Raw genomic sequence first — 20896 nt, forward strand, 5'->3', positions numbered from 1 at the left:
GGTCGTGGGATCTGCCGCCTTTTTGTTTTTGTAATTGATTCTACAGTTCATTGCCATCTCCTGAACCCTTAGCGTGCCTCATTTCGGGTATGACCATGGTAGGGAGACGGGAGGTTAGAGAGAAGCTGATCTTATATAATTTTGTGGTTGAGAAGTGGGTAAGGATTGTAGTGCTTCTGATGCACCAGAGGGGAGTTGACACTTTCATGTTTTGTCGTTTCTTTATTAGGCCCTTTGTTACTTGGGAGAGCTTACCTACTGGTAGCCTTGGTGCTTTGCCTCCAACTTCAATTGCTTCTTCTGAGATCAGCCTAGTTAAGGTTGATCAGCCTGGTGATCGTAATTGCTGCTGTTGCCTTAGCCATTTGGTTCATCATTTCGTCCCTTTTTTCATTCGCCTTTTGTATCTGTACTAGGGTCTTTTGGATATCGGCTAATGTTTTATCTACCGCCGTGTTACCCAGTTTATCACTTCTGGCTTGGGCTTTGCGTTTGAGTGGTATTTATGTGCTCGGAAAATAATTATTGGATAGTGGTCTTCTCCCAGTCTTCTTGCGTTATGCGAGTCGTGGAGTTGCTTCTTCCCGATCTTCTCGGTGAGCTATGAGATACATGTTATTTTTATTTCGTCGAAGTAGTAAATATGTTGTGGTTTACGAACGATGATTGCTTTCTGTGTGCTCCTAGAGCGAGAATAAACTTTTATTTCGAGCGAGCGCGTTCTGCGCCCTAGTTGGGCAGCCTCATTTTTCCACGTAGCCGCGTGCCGTAGTCATCTCCCGTGCCCATTATGCACTCTTAAAAAATATTAAAAAGGGTATCCAGATTGCACGTTTTTCTCGTTGAACAGACTTTTCTGCTTACGTGCTTTACAAACTTACCCACGCATTTCGTTTTACAGACGCTCTGTAATCTGCCTCAACCGAATAAAATTACTGCCAATTTCAATTTCATGTGCAATGTTGTGATTTGTGAGTTGTCAGCAGGGGACATGTAGACGAAGCCGCGCATGCGCTCACGCGATGCAGGTTCAGCAGCACCTTTCAGGAAACACCACATGTTTTACGAGGCCCTTTCTGTAACCTTCATCGCACGCGTGCTTGTTCTTTTTCACGTGCAATGCCCTATTGCAATTCACTTAGCGCCAGCGCTAGCGGGCTTAGCGTCAGCGGGCTTTATGAGCGATGTGCGACGATTCTCTGAGCGATGTATGGTGGACGCGACGAGACGTTTGATGCGATGTGCACATGATTGTTCAGGGAAACGATCGATTGAAGAAAATGGAATACACAAAGTTAGAATGAATTACACGTGTAGGTATACCACTTGCACTATGAATACATCTACATATGTTCGAGCCAGCTTGCTAATTTCGTATTACCTGATCAGCCTCTGACGCGGTGCATGCCGTTGCTTTCCTTGAGAAGAATTTTCGCGCAACCATCTGGGAACACGATGAGGACACTGACACCGGGGTGGCTTCCCCTTTCGCCCGTCTGGTAGCGCTAAAATGTGTTTCAGGCCCGTTTATACCAGCATTCCCAACACACGGCTGTATAGTTCAATTGCTTTCATGGCAACAGCGCCACTTACCCAGGCTCAGGGCCGTCAGGGAGGCGAAGGTGACGTAGTCCGCAGCACCCGCGGTCGTGGTGGCCATTACTGGGCAGCTTTAGAAGCACGGGGGCTCAAAATTAGGGAAACGCGATTAGCCTTACACACGATCAAAGGAACGCAAAGAAAGAAGCCAAGCAGAATTTGGGTCCTTGAGCAGGATAAACCACTTGGGTGTATGCAGTTTCTAAAACTCCCCGTGCTGGTCGATGTCGCTGCGCCGGCACAGGAATCGCTGACGGCAGCGGACGGCGCCGTCAAGACACGCGCTGCGCTAGTCCAGGCGTGCCGTGTTCAAAGGAAGGTGCATCACAGAAACGACAGCTGTGACGGGTGGCGAGGAGGTTTAGATTTAGCTCGCACAGTGCTATGATGTACGAGATCTGTCCGGTACTGCATGCTCGCTCATCATACTCGAGTTTTCAGCGTTGGAGAATTCAGCAAAAAATGACGGCACGTCTGCCAATAGGAGACGTAACATTTGCATGAGGAAACAAGAAAAAAATGCAGCTACGCATGTAAGCTCTGTTGTCGTTTCTTTCTGTCTTTATTTGCGTGTGTATGCGTTTGTGTACGCGTACAAATGAGCCAGCGAGCAGAGCTATAGAGATAGATAGCAGAACAGGTATATATATATATATATATATATATATATATATATATATATATATATATATAAACGAATGAAGGGGAACCGAGGGGCCCGATTGTGTGAATCATATAACCACATAAAGCCAACAGAAAATGAAGCCAAGGAAAGCATCGTGGAAATTAAGTGTGGTTGGAATTGGAATGTAGAAAGTAATGAAGAAAATGGAAATGGAAAGTGAACGAAAAGATAACTCGTCGCCGGCGGGAGCCACTTTCGTCCACTTTCATTTCCCTTTTCTTCATTATGTTCTACATTCTAATTTCAACCACACTTAATTTCCCCGATGCTTTCCTTGGCTTCATTGTCCGTTGGCTTTATGCGGTTATATATATATATATATATATATATATATATATATATATTGTGAGCAAAATATTAATCCTTCATCTTCTTCACCTGTACATAATCATCATCACTGTGCGCGTCGTCTTCGTTCAGCGCGTGGCTCAGCCAAATAAAGGCGACGAGACAACAGCTGTGCTGCTGCCTTACAAAGTGGTGGAGATTGCTTTCGATCCCCTAGACCTCTACGCCGTCGAGTTCCACTCGAGCTTCGTTCGGGTCGCCGTTTGCTCCGCCTGTCCACTGCCATGACCCAAGTACCGCAACCCGGAGCCTCCGGCATCACCCCCGCTGCCCCCCAACCAGCCGCCTCCGTATGGACCGTTACCGCCCCGCAGCGTGACCCCATTATATTCTCTGGTCTCCCGCGCGACGACGTCGAGGACTGGCTGGAGAACTATGACCGGGTGAGTGAGCACAACCACTGGGACGACACTCAGAAACTTCGCCACGTCACCTTCTACCTGTCCCATGTCGCGAAGACGTGGTTCTTTAACCACGAGAGGGCCTTGCCCGATTGGACCATCTTCCAGCACCAAGTCCGGAAGATTTTCGGAACGCCATCCATCCGTTCTGAAGTTTCAAAGCGGCAGCTCGATGCGCGCATGCAACAACCAGGGGAGACGTACACTTCGTAGTTCGTACATTGAAGACGTCCTTTCCCTTTGCCGCCGCGTCGACTCGGCAATGAGCGAGACCGATCGCGTTCGACACATTTTAAAAGGCATTGGACACGTTGCGTTTAACGCACTAGCAGTTAAAAACCCCACCACCGTAGATGATGTCATCGCGACCTGCCAGCATCTGGATACCCTACAAGCCATCCGGTTACAGCCAGACGTCTGTGACACGCGACCTTCTTCGGATGCCGATTTGCGCACGTTGATTCGGGCTCTGATCCGCGAAGAGCTTCAAGCACAAGGCCTGTCGTGCTCTGCAGCTCCTCCAGCTCACTCTACGTCCACTGGGCTACGAGACATCATCAAGGACGAGCTGTCTTCCTTGGTTTCCGCTGTACGCCCTGACCCTCCGACACCGCCAAATCCGCCACTCACGTACGCCCAAGTTGCTGCCATGCAGCCTTCCGTCGCTCAGCGTGCCCTTCCGGTTCCTCAGAACGACATCGCAGCCTTTACACCACGTGCACCTGTACCTGCATTTTACGCCCCCTGGCGCTCCTCCCGCCCAATCTGTTATTATTGTGGAATTCGAGGCCACATCTCGCGGTTTTGTCGAAAGCGCCAGCAGGACGAACGCCGCGGCTACGATGCTTACGAGAGGGATCTGGTGTCCTTTCCGAGCCAATACCAGCGCCGCCCTTCAACACGTTCCTTCTCCCCACCCGCTCCATCCGACGCTCCTCGAAACTACCGTCCAGGACGCCGCCGCTCTCCTTCCCCTCTCCGACGCTCAACATCGCCTCTCCAGCCAGTCACCCATACCGACTACCACTCGGAAAACTAGATGGTGCAGTTTTTGGAGGGGAAGCTGCATCGCTCTTACAAACAACACCTCCTGAGAGCCCGGCCAATTTGTTATTAGTGTATGCTGAAGGTGTGCCTGTTCGAGCATTAGTTGATACGGGAGCCGCTATTTCTATTATTCATGCCGATTTGTGCTCTCGTCTACGCAAGGTCACTACACCTTACCATGGCACTCCTTTACGTAGCGCGAATAACCTTACGATACGGCCATCGGCACAGTGTACCGTTCGAGTTTTTATTGATGGGATTCGCCACCATATTCCCTCCGCAGTGCTGACCTCCTGCGCGTATATGCTCATTCTTTGTTGGGACTTTCTTTCTGCCGCTGCCGCTTTCATCTCTTGCCGACAGCGCCTTGTCCACATGCGCGAGACCGATGACACCGACAAGGGGCCTCAGTCCCGCCACCGTCTGCGAACCGTAGCCGATTGTGTGGTCCCACCAGGCCACGAGCAACTTCTTGTGATTGCTTCCGACGTGATTGACAAGGGCGATGTTCTAGTCACCCCATCAGCCCGTTGCCGCTCCAAAGGAATTGCACTAGCGTCGAGTCTCGTTCGATTCATCAACGGCACGGCCCTTCTCACAGTACTCAACGTCACAAATGAGCCGATTTTGCTTCCCAAAGGTGCTATCGTTGTTTGCGGTGTGGACACACAGCCTGTCTCGGTGATGGCTTCGAGTACTGGTACTGCAGAACCACGCCCACGTACAGCTGCTGCTTCTGCTACTGCTCTCGCCAGCGCAATCAGTAAGGATCAAACTCCGCAGGAAGCACATCAACTACTGGCCTTGTTGTCGAAACATAAATCTTCCTTCGACGTACACTCAACTCTCTAGGGACAGACTTCAGCGGCAACTCATCGCATACACGTTGATGGAAGTTCTATTGTCCGCCGTCGACCATATCGCGTTTCTTCCGCCGAACGCGAGATAATCGACAAGCACGTTGCCGACATGCTCGAGCGAAATATCATCCGCCCCTCCGCCAGTCCTTGGTCGTCACCCGTCGTTTTGGTGCGCAAGAAAGATGGCTCAGTGCGATTTTGTGTTGATTACCGTGCCTTGAATAAAATAACCCGAAAAGACGTATATCCTTTGCCTCGCATTGACGACGCCTTAGATTCATTGCAAGGCGCGGAATACTTTTCTAGTCTTGACTTACGCTCGGGTTATTGGCAAATTCCGATGCATGAGGCCGACAAGGAAAAAACTGCCTTTGCAACACCAGATGGACTGTACGAATTTAACGTCATGCCTTTTGGCCTCTGCAATGCACCAGCAACCTTCGAACGAATGATGGACACTGTTCTGCGGGGCCTTAAGTGGAAGTCTTGTTTGTGCTACCTTGACGACATAGTCATATTCTCTTCCACCTTCCAACTCCACTTGCAGCGCCTCGATGAAGTTCTGACGTGTCTCTCTGCTGCTGGTCTTCAGCTGAATACCAAAAAGTGCCACTTTGCCAGCAAGACCATTAAAGTACTGGGCCACCTCGTAAGCAAAGACGGCATTCGGCCTGACCCCGAAAAGATTACCGCCGTCCGGCCTTCGCTTTCTGAGGCCCCAACGCTCCAAAGAACTTCGCAGCTTTCTTGGCCTGGCTTCTTACTTCCGGCGCTTCATACGTGACTTTGCTACCATCGCGGCTCCGCTTCACCGACTCCTCCCTTCAGGAACTCCATACGTATGGTCAGACGAGTGCCAAGCGGCTTTTGACACTTTAAAGCGTGCCCTCACGTCTGAGCCAGTGCTTTGTCATTTCGATGAGTCCGCACCCACTCTACTCCATACTGATGCCAGCGGCCATGGAATCGGCGCTGTTCTTTTGCAACGACAACGTTTTGAGGAACGCGTGGTCGCATACGCAAGTCGGACGCTAACATCGCCCGAGAAAAATTATACAATCACTGAGCAGGAGTGCCTCGCCGTTGTTTGGGCCATCCAAAAATTCCGACCGTATTTACACGGTCGCCACTTTACGGTCGTGACCGACCACCATGCTTTATGCTGGTTGTCGACGTTAAAGAATTTATCTGGCCGTTTAGGTCGCTGGATACTTCGGCTGCAAGAATATGACTTCAACGTCACGTACAAATCCGGCAAGAACCACAACGATGCAGATGCTCTCAGCCGCTGTCCGTTACCACTGCAGTCCGACGTTCCCGGCCAGCCTCCATCCGTCACCGATGATGATGATAAGTGGTTCTTGAGGGAAAGGGAAAGGTTGGCGCTATCTTCTGCAGCCCTTGAGGGAGCACGGCTCCGACACCCTGGCGAAGGACGCCCACCACACCACTGTGCCCCTCAGTCGGGCCGTGACGGAGGGCGACTTCACAGGACTGAGGCTGCGGCGACACCTGGCGACCCACCACCCAGACAAACGGGTGGCACTGGGATGCCCCCCACGACCACTCCCCCCGCGAGGCCTGGCTCGCAGGGAGACCTCGCTCCTTCTCCGGCTCCGCATCGGCTGCAGCTGGACGGCAGCACGCAGCTACCGACTGGGACGAGCGACGTCCCCGGCCTGCAGCTCCTGCGGGGAGCCGGAGACGATCGAACATCTCCTGCTGGCCTGCCCGGCGTACCTCCAGCAGCGGGGCCCACTCCTGCAGGAGTTCCGCCGCCTGGGCCTCCCCTCTGGCAAGGAAGAAGATCTCCTCTTCCCCGGCCGACACCACCTTTCTGCACTTCGAGGCGTCGTGGAGTTCCTTGACTCGTCAGGGCTCTCCGCACGCCTCTAAGGACATTTCTACAAGCGGGAAGGCCTCACGGCCTCCCACCCCACCCCGGGCCTGACCGGCTTGGCACAACACCCCTGCAGACTCTGCAGCACACCAAGGCCTTCCATCTCGGCCTGATACGTGCCGCCTATGCCTGCCGGTTTTGCTTCGCCCAGCCATGGCGACTCCACTCTATCCCTTCTTTCGCTCCCACTTACCCCTCCCCGTTGGCGCTGAGCCGTGCTCCCTCAAGGGCTGCAGAAGATAGCGCCAACCTTTGCCTTTCCCTCAAGAACCACTTATCAGGGAGCACGGCTCAGCGCCGAGCCTGTAAACGCGTCCTCTGCAGTTCTTTCACTCGCCGCTCTCAACGGTCTTCCTTCTTTCCACCCTGAGACGTTCGCGTCCCTCCAACGCGACGACGCTTACTGCCACTCAATTATGGAACGCCTTCACGGCTCATCTCGTCCTCCTAACGCGCGAGCCCGTCGCCAGTTACAGAACTTCAAGTGTGAAAAATCAATCCTCTACCGGTATGTCTTCCACCCCGAAGGACAGCGTTGGGTTCCTGTCGCTCCTGGATAACTCAGGGAACAGATATTGAAGACATTTCATGATGATCCCACGGCTGGACATCTCGGCTTTCACAAGACCTATGAACGCATCCGCAGTCGTTTTTCCTGGCCTGGACTTGCCACCTGCGTAGCGAAATACGTCGCGTCTTGCTCGCTCTGTCAGCACCGCAAACGGCCCACTTCACCTCCGGCTGGACTGCTGCAACCTCTTCCCTGTCCTGACGCTCCATTCGCAGTCATCGGGATTGACCTCTACGGACCGCTGCCATTATCAGCTAGCGGCAAGAGATGGGTCGTCACTGCAGTTGACCACTTGACCAGGTACGCCGAAACAGCTGCGCTACCTTCAGGATCCGCGGAGGAGATTGCGACTTTCTTCCTGGAAGCCATCTTTCTACGACATGGAGCGCCACGCGTCCTTTTGAGTGACCGTGGCAAGGCGTTTTTGTCGAAGCTACTCGAGGACGTCCTCCGCACATGCAACACCATCCATAAGACGACTACCAGCTACCATCCTCAGACTAATGGCCTCACAGAGCGCTTCCATCGAACTCTCTCTGACATGATCTCCATGTACATCAACGCTGACCACACCAACTGGGATACCATCCTGCCATTCGTGACTTTTGCCTACAACACCGCTGCGCAGCGCACTACTGGCTACTCACCATTCTTTCTAGTTTACGGGCGTCAACCGACCTCTCTCCTCGACGTCTCTTTTTTTGATGCCCCCGTGAAATCGTCGGCGTCATTGAGTGAGCAGTTAATATCTCGCCTTGCCGCGTGTCGCCATCGCGCCCGCCTCAACACCGAGGCAAGTCAACAGGATAGGAAGACTCGCTACGATGCATTTCACCGTGTCGTTCAGTTCAGCCCCGGCGATGAAGTGTTATTGTGGACACCCACTCGAGTTCCTGGCCTATGCGAAAAGTTTCAGTCGCGTTTTATAGGGCCCTACACTGTTGTAGAGCAAACTTCTCCAGTGAACTACCGCGTCACTCCCGTTGTCACGCCTTCCGATGGCCGCTACCGTGGCACAGAAATTGTCCACGTTTCGCGCCTAAAGCCCTTCCAACGACGTACCGCACCGCTATAACCAGCGGCCAGGTTGGCCGCTTTCGCGCGAGGGGGTAATTAGTGTGAGCAAAATATTAATCCTTCATCTTCTTCACCTGTACATAATCATCATCACTGTGCGCGTCGTCTTCGTTCAGCGCGTGGCTCAGCCAAAGAAAGGCGACGAGACAACAGCTGTGCTGCTGCCCCTTACAATATATATATATATATATATATATATATATATATATATATATATATATATATATATATATATTGCCACCAGGTCACGAGCTGCGGCGAGCGCGAGCCAGTATTCAGGCAAGGAGAGAAGAGGAAGAGGTTTTTCGTTTTTGGGGTCAGCCATCTTCCTGGCTAGTACTCGTCTCTGCCGGTGCAGTACTTCTTGCTCTGAAGGCATTCTGTTGCACGTGACAAACTGGTGGAGGTGCTGAGTAGAGTCCTAACAAATGTCCTACACGCCTCCTGGTAGCCCTGTGCCTACAGTGACAACACCTGTTCACCGGGCCAGCCGAAGAGTCCGAGGATTGCCCCCTGTGCTTGGACCTCTTCCCGAGACTACGTCAGCTACGCACCAAAGCGGTATGGAAGCCACTACTACTGCTGCTCACTATACGCTACAGAAAGTGCCACAAGTCTTCCATGGTTCCATCCTTGAGGACGTCGAAGACTGGTTGGCTCAGTTCGAACGCGTCGCTGATTTCAATGGGTGGACCGATGCGAACAAGCTGAAGAATGTGTACTTTAGCCTGGAGGATGGCGCTCGCACCTGGTACGAGAACCGCGAACCTTTCTCGTCGTGGAGCGACTATTGTCATATGTGGGCAAGTTACGCCAATGCTGATCGCTGTAAACGCGCCGAGCGGGCCATTCAGTCACGCATCCAAATGCCCAACGAAAGTGTGATGATGTATGTTGAGGACATGACGCGCCTCTTTCGTCGAGCTGACCCGGACATTGCAGAAGATAAGAAGCTCCGCCACTTAATGCGAGGGGTTAAGGAGCAGCTTTTCGCTGGCCTTGTTCGGACTCCCCCGACGACTGTGGCCGAGTTCTTAACGGAAGCCACGACAATGGAAAAGTGCTTCAGCAGCGGTCAGCAGTGTACGACCAGCAAATCAGCGTCGCGTCGTCGATGGATCAGATCGGAGCTGCCGGAGGTAGCATCAACATCGACTCCCTCTGTGACCTCATCCGATCAGTGGTACGCGACGAGCTGCAAAGAATCCACTGCCCGCCTCAACCTACTGCGGGATCCATATCCAGCCTCATCAGGAACGAGGTGCAGCATGCTCTGCAAGTCCCGCTTGCCAGGGAGGTCACACCACCTGTGCCGACAGAGCTTCGGCGCGCATCATACGCGGAAGCTGCGAGCCGGTATATTACTGCTTCTCCGCGCTTCGTGCGTCCCACGCCTCACGATACACTTCCATCAGTGCAACCAATCCAACACTTGGAGAACCGCCAACCACTTCAAAGAAAATCGGACGTCTGGCGCACACCGGACAGGCGACCGCTGTGCTATCACTGTGGCGAAGCCGGACATGTATACCGTGAATGCCCGTATCGCCGCCTTGGACTTCAGGGTTTTGCCGTCGACTCTCCAAGGCCAAGATTCGGCGAAAGACCAAGAGCCATTGAGGAATACCTGTCCCAACAGCGCATGCCACTGCCCTTGCGACGGCAGTCACAGTCACCGTCGCCGAGACGATTTTCCCCAAATTCCCGGAGCTCCCCAGTGGCGGCGCAGGGGCGTTCGCCAAGCCCTAGACGGGAAAACTAAAGACAGCGACCTTCGGGGGCGAGGCCGCTGATAATCGACGCGAGCAAGGCCTCCCAGCGACGCGACCAGGTACCGGCAGTGATTCGACAACAACTGAACTCGGAAGCCGACTGTCTTTGGATATACCTGTGGTGCTCGACGGTCACCATGAAGTCAGTGCGTTATTGAACACAGGGGCTGATTACTCGATCGTGAGCCGAAAACTAGCGACACACCTGAAGAAAGTAGTTACGCCTTGGTACGGAACACAAATTCGTACTGCCGGCGGACATGTAGTCACCCCACTTGGTATATGCACACTCCGAGTTGGCATTCGTGGACGTACGTTTCTCTCCAGTTGCCTTGTACTTCACGAATTTTCCCGAGACATCATCCTGGGAATCGACTTTCTAAGGGAATACGGCGCTATTATCGACCTGCGGGAGCGCACCGTGACCTTCTCGACAGAAAGAGCAGCAGACAAAACCGACGACAGCCATCTCAGCACGTTTCGCGTTTATGCCGACAACGTCGCGTTACCCCCGCGTTCGAGTGTCCTCGTTGATGTCGTGTGTGACAAGTTACGTGATGGTGAGGCAGTCGCTGAAGGCAACATGTCGCTCTTGCTCACACTAGGTCTCTGCGCCGCTCGCAGCCTCGTCACGCTTCGTGACGGACGTTCTACGCTGCTTGTGACGAATTTTAGTAATGAGCACCGTCACCTTTTTAGTCGCACTGCCATCGCTTTCGCCTACCCCATAACAGAGACTGCTGAATGTTTTACGTCTGCATCACTGGACAATGCTCTCCAATCGACACCGGGGGCTGCGACGGCATCACTAGGCAAAGTCGACATTAATTCGACTCTACCGGAGGAACAACAAATAGCCCTGCATGAATTGCTGCTTCAATTCCAAGAATGTTTCGCCTAGTCCTCTAAGGTGCGTCAGACGCCCATCACGAAACACCGAATCATTACGTATACCGACGTCTCGCCCATAAAACAACAGCCTTACCGAGTTTCGGCCAAAGAACGGGACGCGGTACATACGCAAGTCGAACGGATGCTTCAGGACGATGTTATACAGCCTTCCAAAAGTCCCTGGTCATCGCCGCTCGTCCTCGTGAAGAAGAAGGACGGAACGCTACGTTTCTGCGTTGACTGCAGGCGGCTAAACAGCGTGACTAAATAAGACGTCTATCCACTGCCCCGCATCGATGATTCACTCGACAGACTGCGACGCGTCAAGTATTTTTCATCTATAGACTTGAAAAGCGGATACTGGCAGATTGAACTTGACGAACGAGATCGCGAGAAAACTGCCTTTGTTACACCGGATGGCCTGTATGAATTCAAAGTGCTCCCTTTCGGCTTGTGTTCTGCACCTGCGACATTCCAGAGAATGATGGACATTGTTCTCACCGGTTTGAAGTGGCATACTTGCCTCGTTTATCTTGATGACGTCGTCGTCTTTTCGGCGACCTTTGAAGAACACCTGAATCGTCTGAAGACTGTGCTGGACGCCCTCCGCGCCGCTAACCTCACGCTGAAGCCAGAGAAATGCCACTTCGGTTATAAAGAACTTAAGTTTCTCGGCCATGTTGTGAGCACGGATGGCGACCTTGACAAGACCACAGCCGTAGCCTCGTTTCCTGTTCCCCGTGACAAGAAAGCAGTCCGTCACTTTCTAGGGCTCTGCGCATACTATCGCCGCTTCATCGCCAATTTTTCTAGGATTGCCGAACCTCTGACTCGCCTCACACGAGAAGATGTACCATTTGTCTGGAATGAAGAGCAGGACGCGGCTTTCACCAAGCTGCGGGAGCGTTTGCAGACACCACCAGTTCTTGCTCAGTTTGACGAGGACGCTGATACTGAAGTTCATACCGACGCCAGCAACGTGCGTCTTGGCGCCATCCTGGTCCAACACCAAGAGGGCACAGAACGCGTGATAGCTTACGCCAGCCGTACTCTTTCACGCGCAGAAGCAAACTATTCCACCTCAGAAAAAGAGTGCCTTGCAGTGGTATGGGCGACCATGAAGTTTCGGCCTTACCTCTACGGTCGCCCCTTCAAAGTAGTGACCGACCACCATTCGTTGCGCTGGTTGACCAATATACGAGACCCCGCTGGGCGACTCGCACGATGGAGCCTTCGTCTGCAAGAATTCGATCTGGCCATCGTATACAGATCAGGCCGCAAGCACGAAGATGCGGATTCGTTGTCGCGTGCACCCACCGATGTTTGTGATCCGGCCGCTGAGGATGACAGCGGATTCCTTGGGGCCCTCACCGCAACGGACTTGATTGCACGACAGCGCGAGGATGCCGAAATCCGCGCAATCATCGAAAACCTCGAAGGACGCAACTCTCCCATACCTCGACGCCTTTCTCGCAGTCTCTCGTCCTTCTGCCTTCGAAGTGGTGTCCTGTATAAGAAAAACTCGAACAGCAACGGCAAACCCTACCTTCTCGTCATACCTGCTGACATGCGCGACGACATTCTTCTTGCCTGCCATGACGAGCCCACATCTGGTCACTTAGGCTCCTCACGAACTCTCGCCAGAGTTCAACAGGCGTACCACTGGCCCAAACTTTCTACATCTGTAAAGCGCTACGTCAAGAGTTATCGTGAATGTCAACGCCGCAAATCCCCGCCACTGAAGCCCGCGGGGCTGCTGCAACCGATCGCACCACCCAGGGCACCATTCGATCAAATAGGAATGGATTTACTCGCGCTTTTTCCACTATCATCAGCCGGGAACAAGGGGATCGTAGTCGCCACAGAGTACTTAACCAGATACGCCGAGACAAGGGCTCTACAACGCGCTACGGCTGCCGATGTTGCCCAGTTCTTTATCGACCAGATCGTTCTTCGACATGGAGCCCCGTCTTACGTGATCACTGACAGAGGTACAGCTTTCACGGACCAGCTGATTGACGACGTATTCAAGCTAAGCTACACGAGCCATCGCAAGACCACTGCATATCATCCGCAGACCAACGGGTTGATGGAACGATTGAACAAAACCATCGCCGACATGTTATCCATGTACGCCGATGTACAACACAAGACGTGGGATCAGGTTCTACCGTACGTAACATTTGCGTACAACTCTGCCATCCAGGAGACAACGTTATTCACGCCGTTTCGTCTTGTCTATGGACGTGAGGTCCAGACCATGCTAGATGCGATGCTTCCACACGATTACGACGCGCTGCTCACCCCTGACGCTGAGCAATTTACGCAGTACGCCGAAGAAGCTCGCCAATTGGCACGCCTACACATCACGCAACAGCAGAGTGTAGATGCCCGCCGCTACAATCTTCGCCATCGCCAAGTGGAATACCACCCGGGCGATCAAGTTTGGGTGTGGACGCCGGTGCGCCGCCAGGGGTTGTCAGAGAAACTGCTCAGTCGCTGCTTTGGACCCTACAAAGTGCTGCGTCGCGTTAGTGACGTGAACTACGAGGTTCTCCCGGATAGTGCCACATCACCCCAGCGTCGAAGGCACCACTCGGAGATTGTGCACGTTGTATGACTCAAACCTTATTTCGCGTCATAATATGACGTACTTTATTTTTCTCTCCCTCGCCCCCCACTTCTGCATACTTTATGTTCGTTCCCTTTTATTTTTTTCTTTCCCTCTACCTACGTCGACTAGCGCTAGCATCGGGACGATGCCCGTTTTTTTTCACAGGGGGAAAATGCTACCAGGTCACGAGCTGCGGCGAGCGCGAGCCAGTATTCAGGCAAGAAGAGAAGAGGAAGAGGTTTTTCGTTTTTGGGGTCAGCCATCTTCCGGGCTGGTACTCGTCTCTGCCGGTGCAGTACTTCTTGCTCTGAAGGCCTTCTGTTGCACGTGGCAATATATACATATTGCCGCGCCTCTACTCCGATGAAGAGGAGAACTATGCGAGCAGGCATGAGCGTTTCTATCAAGGCGCAGTGAAGAAGTTGCAGTAGCGCGCAGTATTAAAAAGGCGACCTGCTGCTACGTATTCCTCTTGATCAGGGCTGTGCGACCTCTGTTTTTGAAGTTGCGACACTGGTGGAGGTGCTGGAGCCTTCAACCTCATGCGTTCAACCCTTATAAGGCCCCGTACGCCCAGTCCTGAAGCTCCACCTCTCGTCACGACTCCAGTCCACCGATTCAGTTGGCGGCTGCTCAGCCTGAGCCCTGAATCCCCTCTCGTTGCGACTCCCAACAGCATGGCAGTCCCTACACCATCGGCCACTCTTCCTTCTTCTCAGACGGCGCCGAGCTCTAACCAGGTGACCTTTGAACTGCCTCGCGTTCCCACAGCCTTCCATGGTGATGCTTTTGAAGATGTCGAGGACTGGCTCGATCAGTACGAGTACGTCGCTAATGTCAATCACTGGACCGAACGACAGAAACTCACCCATGCTTATTTATCGCTCGAAAAGAGTGCTTGCGCATGATACGAGAAGAGGGAAGCGAGCTTCCACACGTGGGGCAATTTTCTGCGTCAGCTCCTCAATACATTCGCAAGCTCGGACCGGCGGGATTACGCGCAACAACTGATTGAGGCTCGCGTACAGAAGCCTAACGAATCCGTGGTCATGTATGCGGAGGATATGGCCCGTCTGTTTCGCCAAACTGACCCCGATATGACCGAGGCAAAGAAGGTGCGTCATCTTTTGCGGGGAATTAAGGAACCGCTGTTTGCAGGCCTTGTACGAAACTCGCCAACAGCAGTCGACGACTTCATTAAAGAAACGACTATCATTGAGCGGGAACTTCAGAAACGTTGCCGCCACTTTGACCGCCTACCCAACAACACACCAATAAGCTCCGCAGCTCAGGGTGTTGACCAGCCTTCTTTACGGGAAATGATTAGAGTCCTTCTGCGTGAAGAGCGGCGAGTCCTCGGCATTCCTCCTACCGAGTCTCCAGTCGTTTCTGTTGCCGAAGTCGTGCGCCAAGAGTTGCGGCAAGCCTCCTCCTCACCCGCTCCATGCCCTGAGGCACGTCCATTGAGCTATGCCAACGTGGTCCGACGTCCTCCCCCTTCACCGGTGGTACCGCCATTTCAGCCTCGGACCGTTCCCGTGCCGTGGTGGCAACGGGAGTCTGTGAGACGACCTCCTATTCGCCGTACTGACTTGTGGCGCACGGCCGACCGTCGACCACTCTGTTTCCACTGTGGGGAACCTGGCCACATTGCCCGTTACTGTCCCCATCGAAAGGCTGGGGTGGCAAGTTTTTGGCCCGCCGCTTCTCTGCGCTTTGACGACCTTTGTGCCCCGAACCGTGATCACCTGTCGACCAGCCAAGCAGCTTCACCACGTCGTCGCTTGCAGTCGCCTTCACCTGTGCGTTGCACTTCCTCAAACCGCCAGAGTTTCGCTGACGTCGCCAGGGGTGGTCGTTCACCTAGTCCGCGCCGGGGAAACTAGGGGCAGCGACCTCCGGGGGGAAGGTTGCCCAGTGTCGAGGCGCAAAAATCCCCCTTCCCCCCCCCACGCTACAGAAGAAGACGATACGAAGACTACGAATACTGACGCCGATGACGTTGCCGTGCCTATCTTAGCATTCTGATAGATGGACATCACGTCACAGAACTTGTTGACACTTACGCAGACTTCTCAATCATGCGGCAAGAGCTGGCCGACTGCATTCGAAAAGTGAAGACGCCGTGTACCCGTCCACACATAAGAAGTGCCGGTGGCCAGTTACTGACACAAACGGGAACATGCACCGCTCGAATTCACATAGGTGATTCTAGCTTCGTTGCCACTTTCGTCATTCTCCCCGACTGCTGCAAAGATCTCATCTTGGGGATGGATTTTCTGCGATATCACGGCGCCGTCATAAACATTCCGGACGGTATGATGACGTTCTCTGCAAGCCCCTATGTCGACACCATTCATGACAGGCAACATGAGCGTCTGCGAATCGCCGACGATGTGACTATTCAACCGTGCTCCTGCCGCCTTGTATCTATCTCGTGCCAGAAGCCCCACCATAGGGATAGGATCGCGGAACAAATAGTTGCACTATTGCTAACCCAAGGCGTTTCGATTGCTAGAGGCCTACTCGACATGATTCGTGGGCATGTGAAAGTTCTTCTCACAAACTTCAGCAACGAACGCCGTCACATCCAGAAGGGCACCGCAATTGCGTACTGCGACGAAGTCATCCAAGTAAAATATTGTTTGGCTGTACAACGTCAAGAAACGACCGTTCCGGCCTCGACGCATTTGTCTGTCGACGTCAGCTCCACCTTGTCGCCTTCTGAGAGACAGCGCCTCTTGGAGCTGATACACTATTTCGAAGATTGCTTTTCGACTACGTCAAAGGTGAAACAAACACCACTGACCAAGCACCATATAATCACGGATGATACCACGAGGCGGATTCAACAAAACCCCTACCGTGTAGCTCCAAAGGAACGTGAAGAGATTCAAAAGCAAGTGACCAAGATGCTCGAGGACGACGTGATACAGCCTTCGAACAGTCCCTAGGCTGTTCCGTGTCACCTGTGGTCTTGGTCAAAAAGAAAGACAGAAGCTTGTGCTTCTGCATCGATTACCGCAAATTAATGTCACGAAGAAAGACGTCTACCCGCTGCCACGCATAGACGATTCGCTGGACAGGCTATGGCATGCACGTTATTTATCATCAATGGACCTACGAAGCGAGTATTGGGAGATAGACGTCGATGAGAGAGATCGTGAGAAAACGGCCTTCGTGACCCCAGATGGTCTTTACGAATTTAAGGTACTTCCTTTCGGTCTGTGGTCAGCGCCATCCACTTGTCAGCGTCTAATGGACACCGTACTAACAGGCCTGAAGTGGCAAACTTGCTTGGTCTATTTAGACGTTGTCATAGTGTTCTCAGCTAGATCTGAGGAGCACCTAAGCCGATTACGCCCTGTTCTTCAAGCCAAACGCTCGGCTGGCTTGACGTTATAGCCCGAGAAATGTCATTTTGGTGGTTTCAGTGAACTGTGCTTCCTCGGCCACGTCGTCAGTTACGAGGGTGTACGACCTGACCCAGACAAAATAGACGCTGTAGCAAAGTTCCCCACACCGCCCGACAAGAACGCAGTGAGGCGCTTCTTGGGGCTGGGCGCCTATTACCGGCGGTTCATTGCGAACTTCTCACGTATTGCTGCCCCGTTAACACGCCTTACAGAAGACGATGTTCCCTTTCTGTGGGCTGAAAATGAGCAAGTAGCATTTGACGAACAACGCCAGCGCCTGCAAACCGCCTCCAGTTCTTGCGCACTTTGACCTGGAAGCCTCTACAGAACTTCACACCGATGCGAGCAATGGTGGTCTGGGGGCTGTACTGGTGCAGTGGCAAGACATCTCCTGAAAAGGTAATCGCCTACGCCAACCGAACTCTCTCTCGTACGGAGGAAAACTACTCGACTACCAAGAAGGAATGCCTCGCCGTGGTGTGGGCGGCGAGGCATTCCAAATTTCGCCCGTATTTGTACGGCCGTTCATTCAAGGTTGTCGGCGATCATCATTCTCTTTGTTGGCTGACTAACTTGAAAGATCCACCTGGCCATCAGACGCGCTGGAGTCTTAGACTTCAGGAGTTTGACATGACCATAATTTACAAATCTGGGAAGAGGCACACCGACGCCGACTGCCTTTGGCGGTCACCCGTCGAGCCCGCAGGTACCGATGACGTGGACGTGGACGCTGCATTTTTGGGAGTCTTCGACGCCGTCACCATTTCACAGGAGCAGCGCCATGACCCAGAGCTGCTCCCACTCATTAATTTCTTGGAAGGCCGAAGTAATGACGTCCCGCGACTCTATGCCAGGAGACTGCCGTCGTTTTGTCTGCGGAATAATGTTCTCTATAAGAACTTTTCTGCCAGCGGCACCACGTACCTGCTTGTCGTACCGGCATCACTTTGAAAAGAAATACTAATAGCATGCCACAATCAAGCCACCTCAGGTCATCTAGGCTACACGAGAACACTGTCCCGACTCCGACGCAAGTACTATTGGCCAAAGCTACCCGCTGCTGTGAAACATCATGTACAAACATGTGTCGACTGCCAAAGACGCAAAGCACCTCCCGGCAAGCCTGCTGGTCTCTTACATCCAGTAGAGGTACCCGGAAAGACTTTCACCCACGTTGGAATGGATTTCCTGGGCCCATTTCCAACTTCTACAGCCGGCAACAAATGGATCATTGTCGCAACCGATTACCTGACGCGCTACGCGGTGACTAAAGCCACACAGCGGGGCACAGCAGCCGAAGCGGCTCATTTTTTCATCGAAAACGTCGTCCTTCAGCACGGCGCCTCAAAAGTAGTCATCACAGGCAGGGGAATTAACTTTACTGCAGAACGTTTTGACTCGGTTCTCACACTAAGTGGTACAAGTCACCGGAAAACAACCGCATATCATCCCCATACTAACGGTTAACCGAGCGGCTTAATAAGACCCTCGCAGACATGCTATGCATGTACGTCGACGTGGAACACAAGAAGTGGGATCAGATTTGGCCTTGGGTAACTTTCGCATACAACACCGCTCGACAAGAAACTACTCGAATGACACCCTTCCGCTTGGTCCACGGTCGCGAAGCCACGACGACGTTGGATGCCATGCTGCCGCACGAGTGTGACGACACACCTACCGACGTTGTCGAATTTACTCAGCGCGCCGAAGAAGCCAGACAGCTTGCCCGCGTACGTATCTGCTACCAGCAAAATCAAGATGCAAAACGGTACGATCTTCGACACAGGTCCGTTATCTACACTCCCGGCGATAAAGTATGGGTTTGGATACCCATACGCCGTCGTGGACTTTCTGAAAAACTGCTAAGACGGTACTTTGGGCCATACAGAGTGATTCGACGCCTGAGCGACGTGACCTACGAGGTCGTTCCTGACAGTGACAGTAGCTCCAGTCGCCGCAAGCACTTACCCGAAGTGGTGCATGTGGTGCGGATGAAGCCGTATCGGTCGAACTAAGTTTCGTTTGTTCTTTTCTGTTTTTGTGGTTTTGTTTTGCGTGTGTTACTCTGTGCCATTTGTACACCGCCCTCAAATGCTTAAGTTGCGCATCGGGACGATGCTTCCTTAGGAGGGACGCAAATGCCGCGCCTGCACTCCGATGAAGAGGAGAGACCATGCGAGCAGGCATGAGGGTTTCTATCAAAAAAGACGACCTGCTGCTATTCCTCTTGATCAGGTCGGTGCGACCTGTGTTTTTGACGTTGCGACAATATATATATATATATATATATATATATATATATATATATATATATATATAAGTATTGTAGTGAAGAGAAGCAGACAGACAATCGGCCTTCCGCTGGAACGCCTGATTTACTTCTACCTCCTTTTCCTCGCTCGCGGTCCTAGCGCTCAAGAACTAGTGCGCATCTTTGTCTTCGCAATATATATATATATATATATATATATATATATATTCATATTCATATTCTCATCTGCACATACTCATCATCACCGTTTTGGGGCCTGGTAGTGGGACTCTCGCTCGAGAAAATAAAGGAGAGTCTATATATATATATATATATATATATATATATATATATATATATATATATATATAGACTCTCCTTTATTTTCTCGAGCGAGAGTCCCACTACCAGGCCCCAAAACGGTGATGATGAGTATGTGCAGATGAGAATATGAAACGTATGAATAATGCTAACACTAATTTTTCCGCGCGCGCAAGCGGCCAGCCAGGCCGCGACTTACCCAGGAGGGAGGCGCCGAACGAATCGTTTGAGACGCGAAACGTGAACGATCTCCGAACCACGATAACGATGGTCGGAAGAAACCTCGATGGGAGTAACGCGATAGTTCACTGGAGAAGTTTGCTCATTAACAATGTAGGGGCCAAGGAAGCGCGATTCAAACTTCTCACACAAGCCGGGTGTACGACTGGGCGTCCAAAGGAGCACTTCATCTCCAGGACGAAAGGAGACGTCTCGACGAGAGATGTCGTAACGTTGTTTGCGGTCTAGTTGACTAACTTCTGTGTTGAAGCGAGCACGGTCATGGCATTCGTTAAGTCGCGAGACGAACTGTTCTGGTATACTGGCCGAGGTGTTAATTGGGGCAGTTAAAAAAGCGGCGTCGATGGTGAATGTCGGCGAACGGCCGTAAACTAGGTAGAAAGGTCAGTACCCTGTAGTTCGTTGGATAGCAGTGTTGTGAGCAAACGTCACAAACGGTAAAAGTTTGTCCCAGTTTTCGTGGCTTGGCCCGATATACATTGATATCATATCTGTTAGCGTGCGATGAAATCGCTCTGTTAAGCCATTTGTTTGAGGGTGGTATGCGGATGTCGTCTTATGAATTGTGCCACAAGCTCTGAGTACTTCTTCGATCATTTGTGACATGAAAGTCTTGCCGCGATCACTCAACAGTACACGAGGTGCACCATGACGCAGCATAATGGCATCCAGAAAGAAGCAGGCAACGTCTGAGGCCGAACAAGAGCGTAGACGTGTGGTCTCTGCGTACCGTGTGAGGTGGTCGACAGCTGTCACGATCCATCGATGACCTGCTGGCGTTATGGGCAGAGGTCCGACCAGGTCAATTCCAACGATGGCAAAAGGTGTCTCGGGACATGGGATGGGCTGTAAAAGGCCAGCAGGAGGTGAAGTCGGTCGTTTCCGCCGTTGACACTGGAC

General features: G+C 52.4%; 1 protein-coding gene across 1 annotated transcript in view; it reads right to left on the bottom strand.

The window, feature by feature from the left end:
* Window positions 1–1873, bottom strand: part of LOC125941320 (uncharacterized) — a 13464-nt gene extending 11591 nt beyond the window's left edge. Inside the window, exon 1 of the mRNA XM_049658343.1 lies at window positions 1594–1873. Coding sequence (XP_049514300.1) covers window positions 1594–1660 — 67 coding nt within the window. The 5' untranslated portion in view covers window positions 1661–1873. The remainder of the gene's footprint in view (window positions 1–1593) is intronic.
* Between the last annotated feature and the right edge of the window lie 19023 nt (window positions 1874–20896).

The sequence above is a fragment of the Dermacentor silvarum genome, chromosome 11, assembly GCF_013339745.2.
Source record: "Dermacentor silvarum isolate Dsil-2018 chromosome 11, BIME_Dsil_1.4, whole genome shotgun sequence".
Taxonomy (NCBI): domain Eukaryota; kingdom Metazoa; phylum Arthropoda; class Arachnida; order Ixodida; family Ixodidae; genus Dermacentor; species Dermacentor silvarum.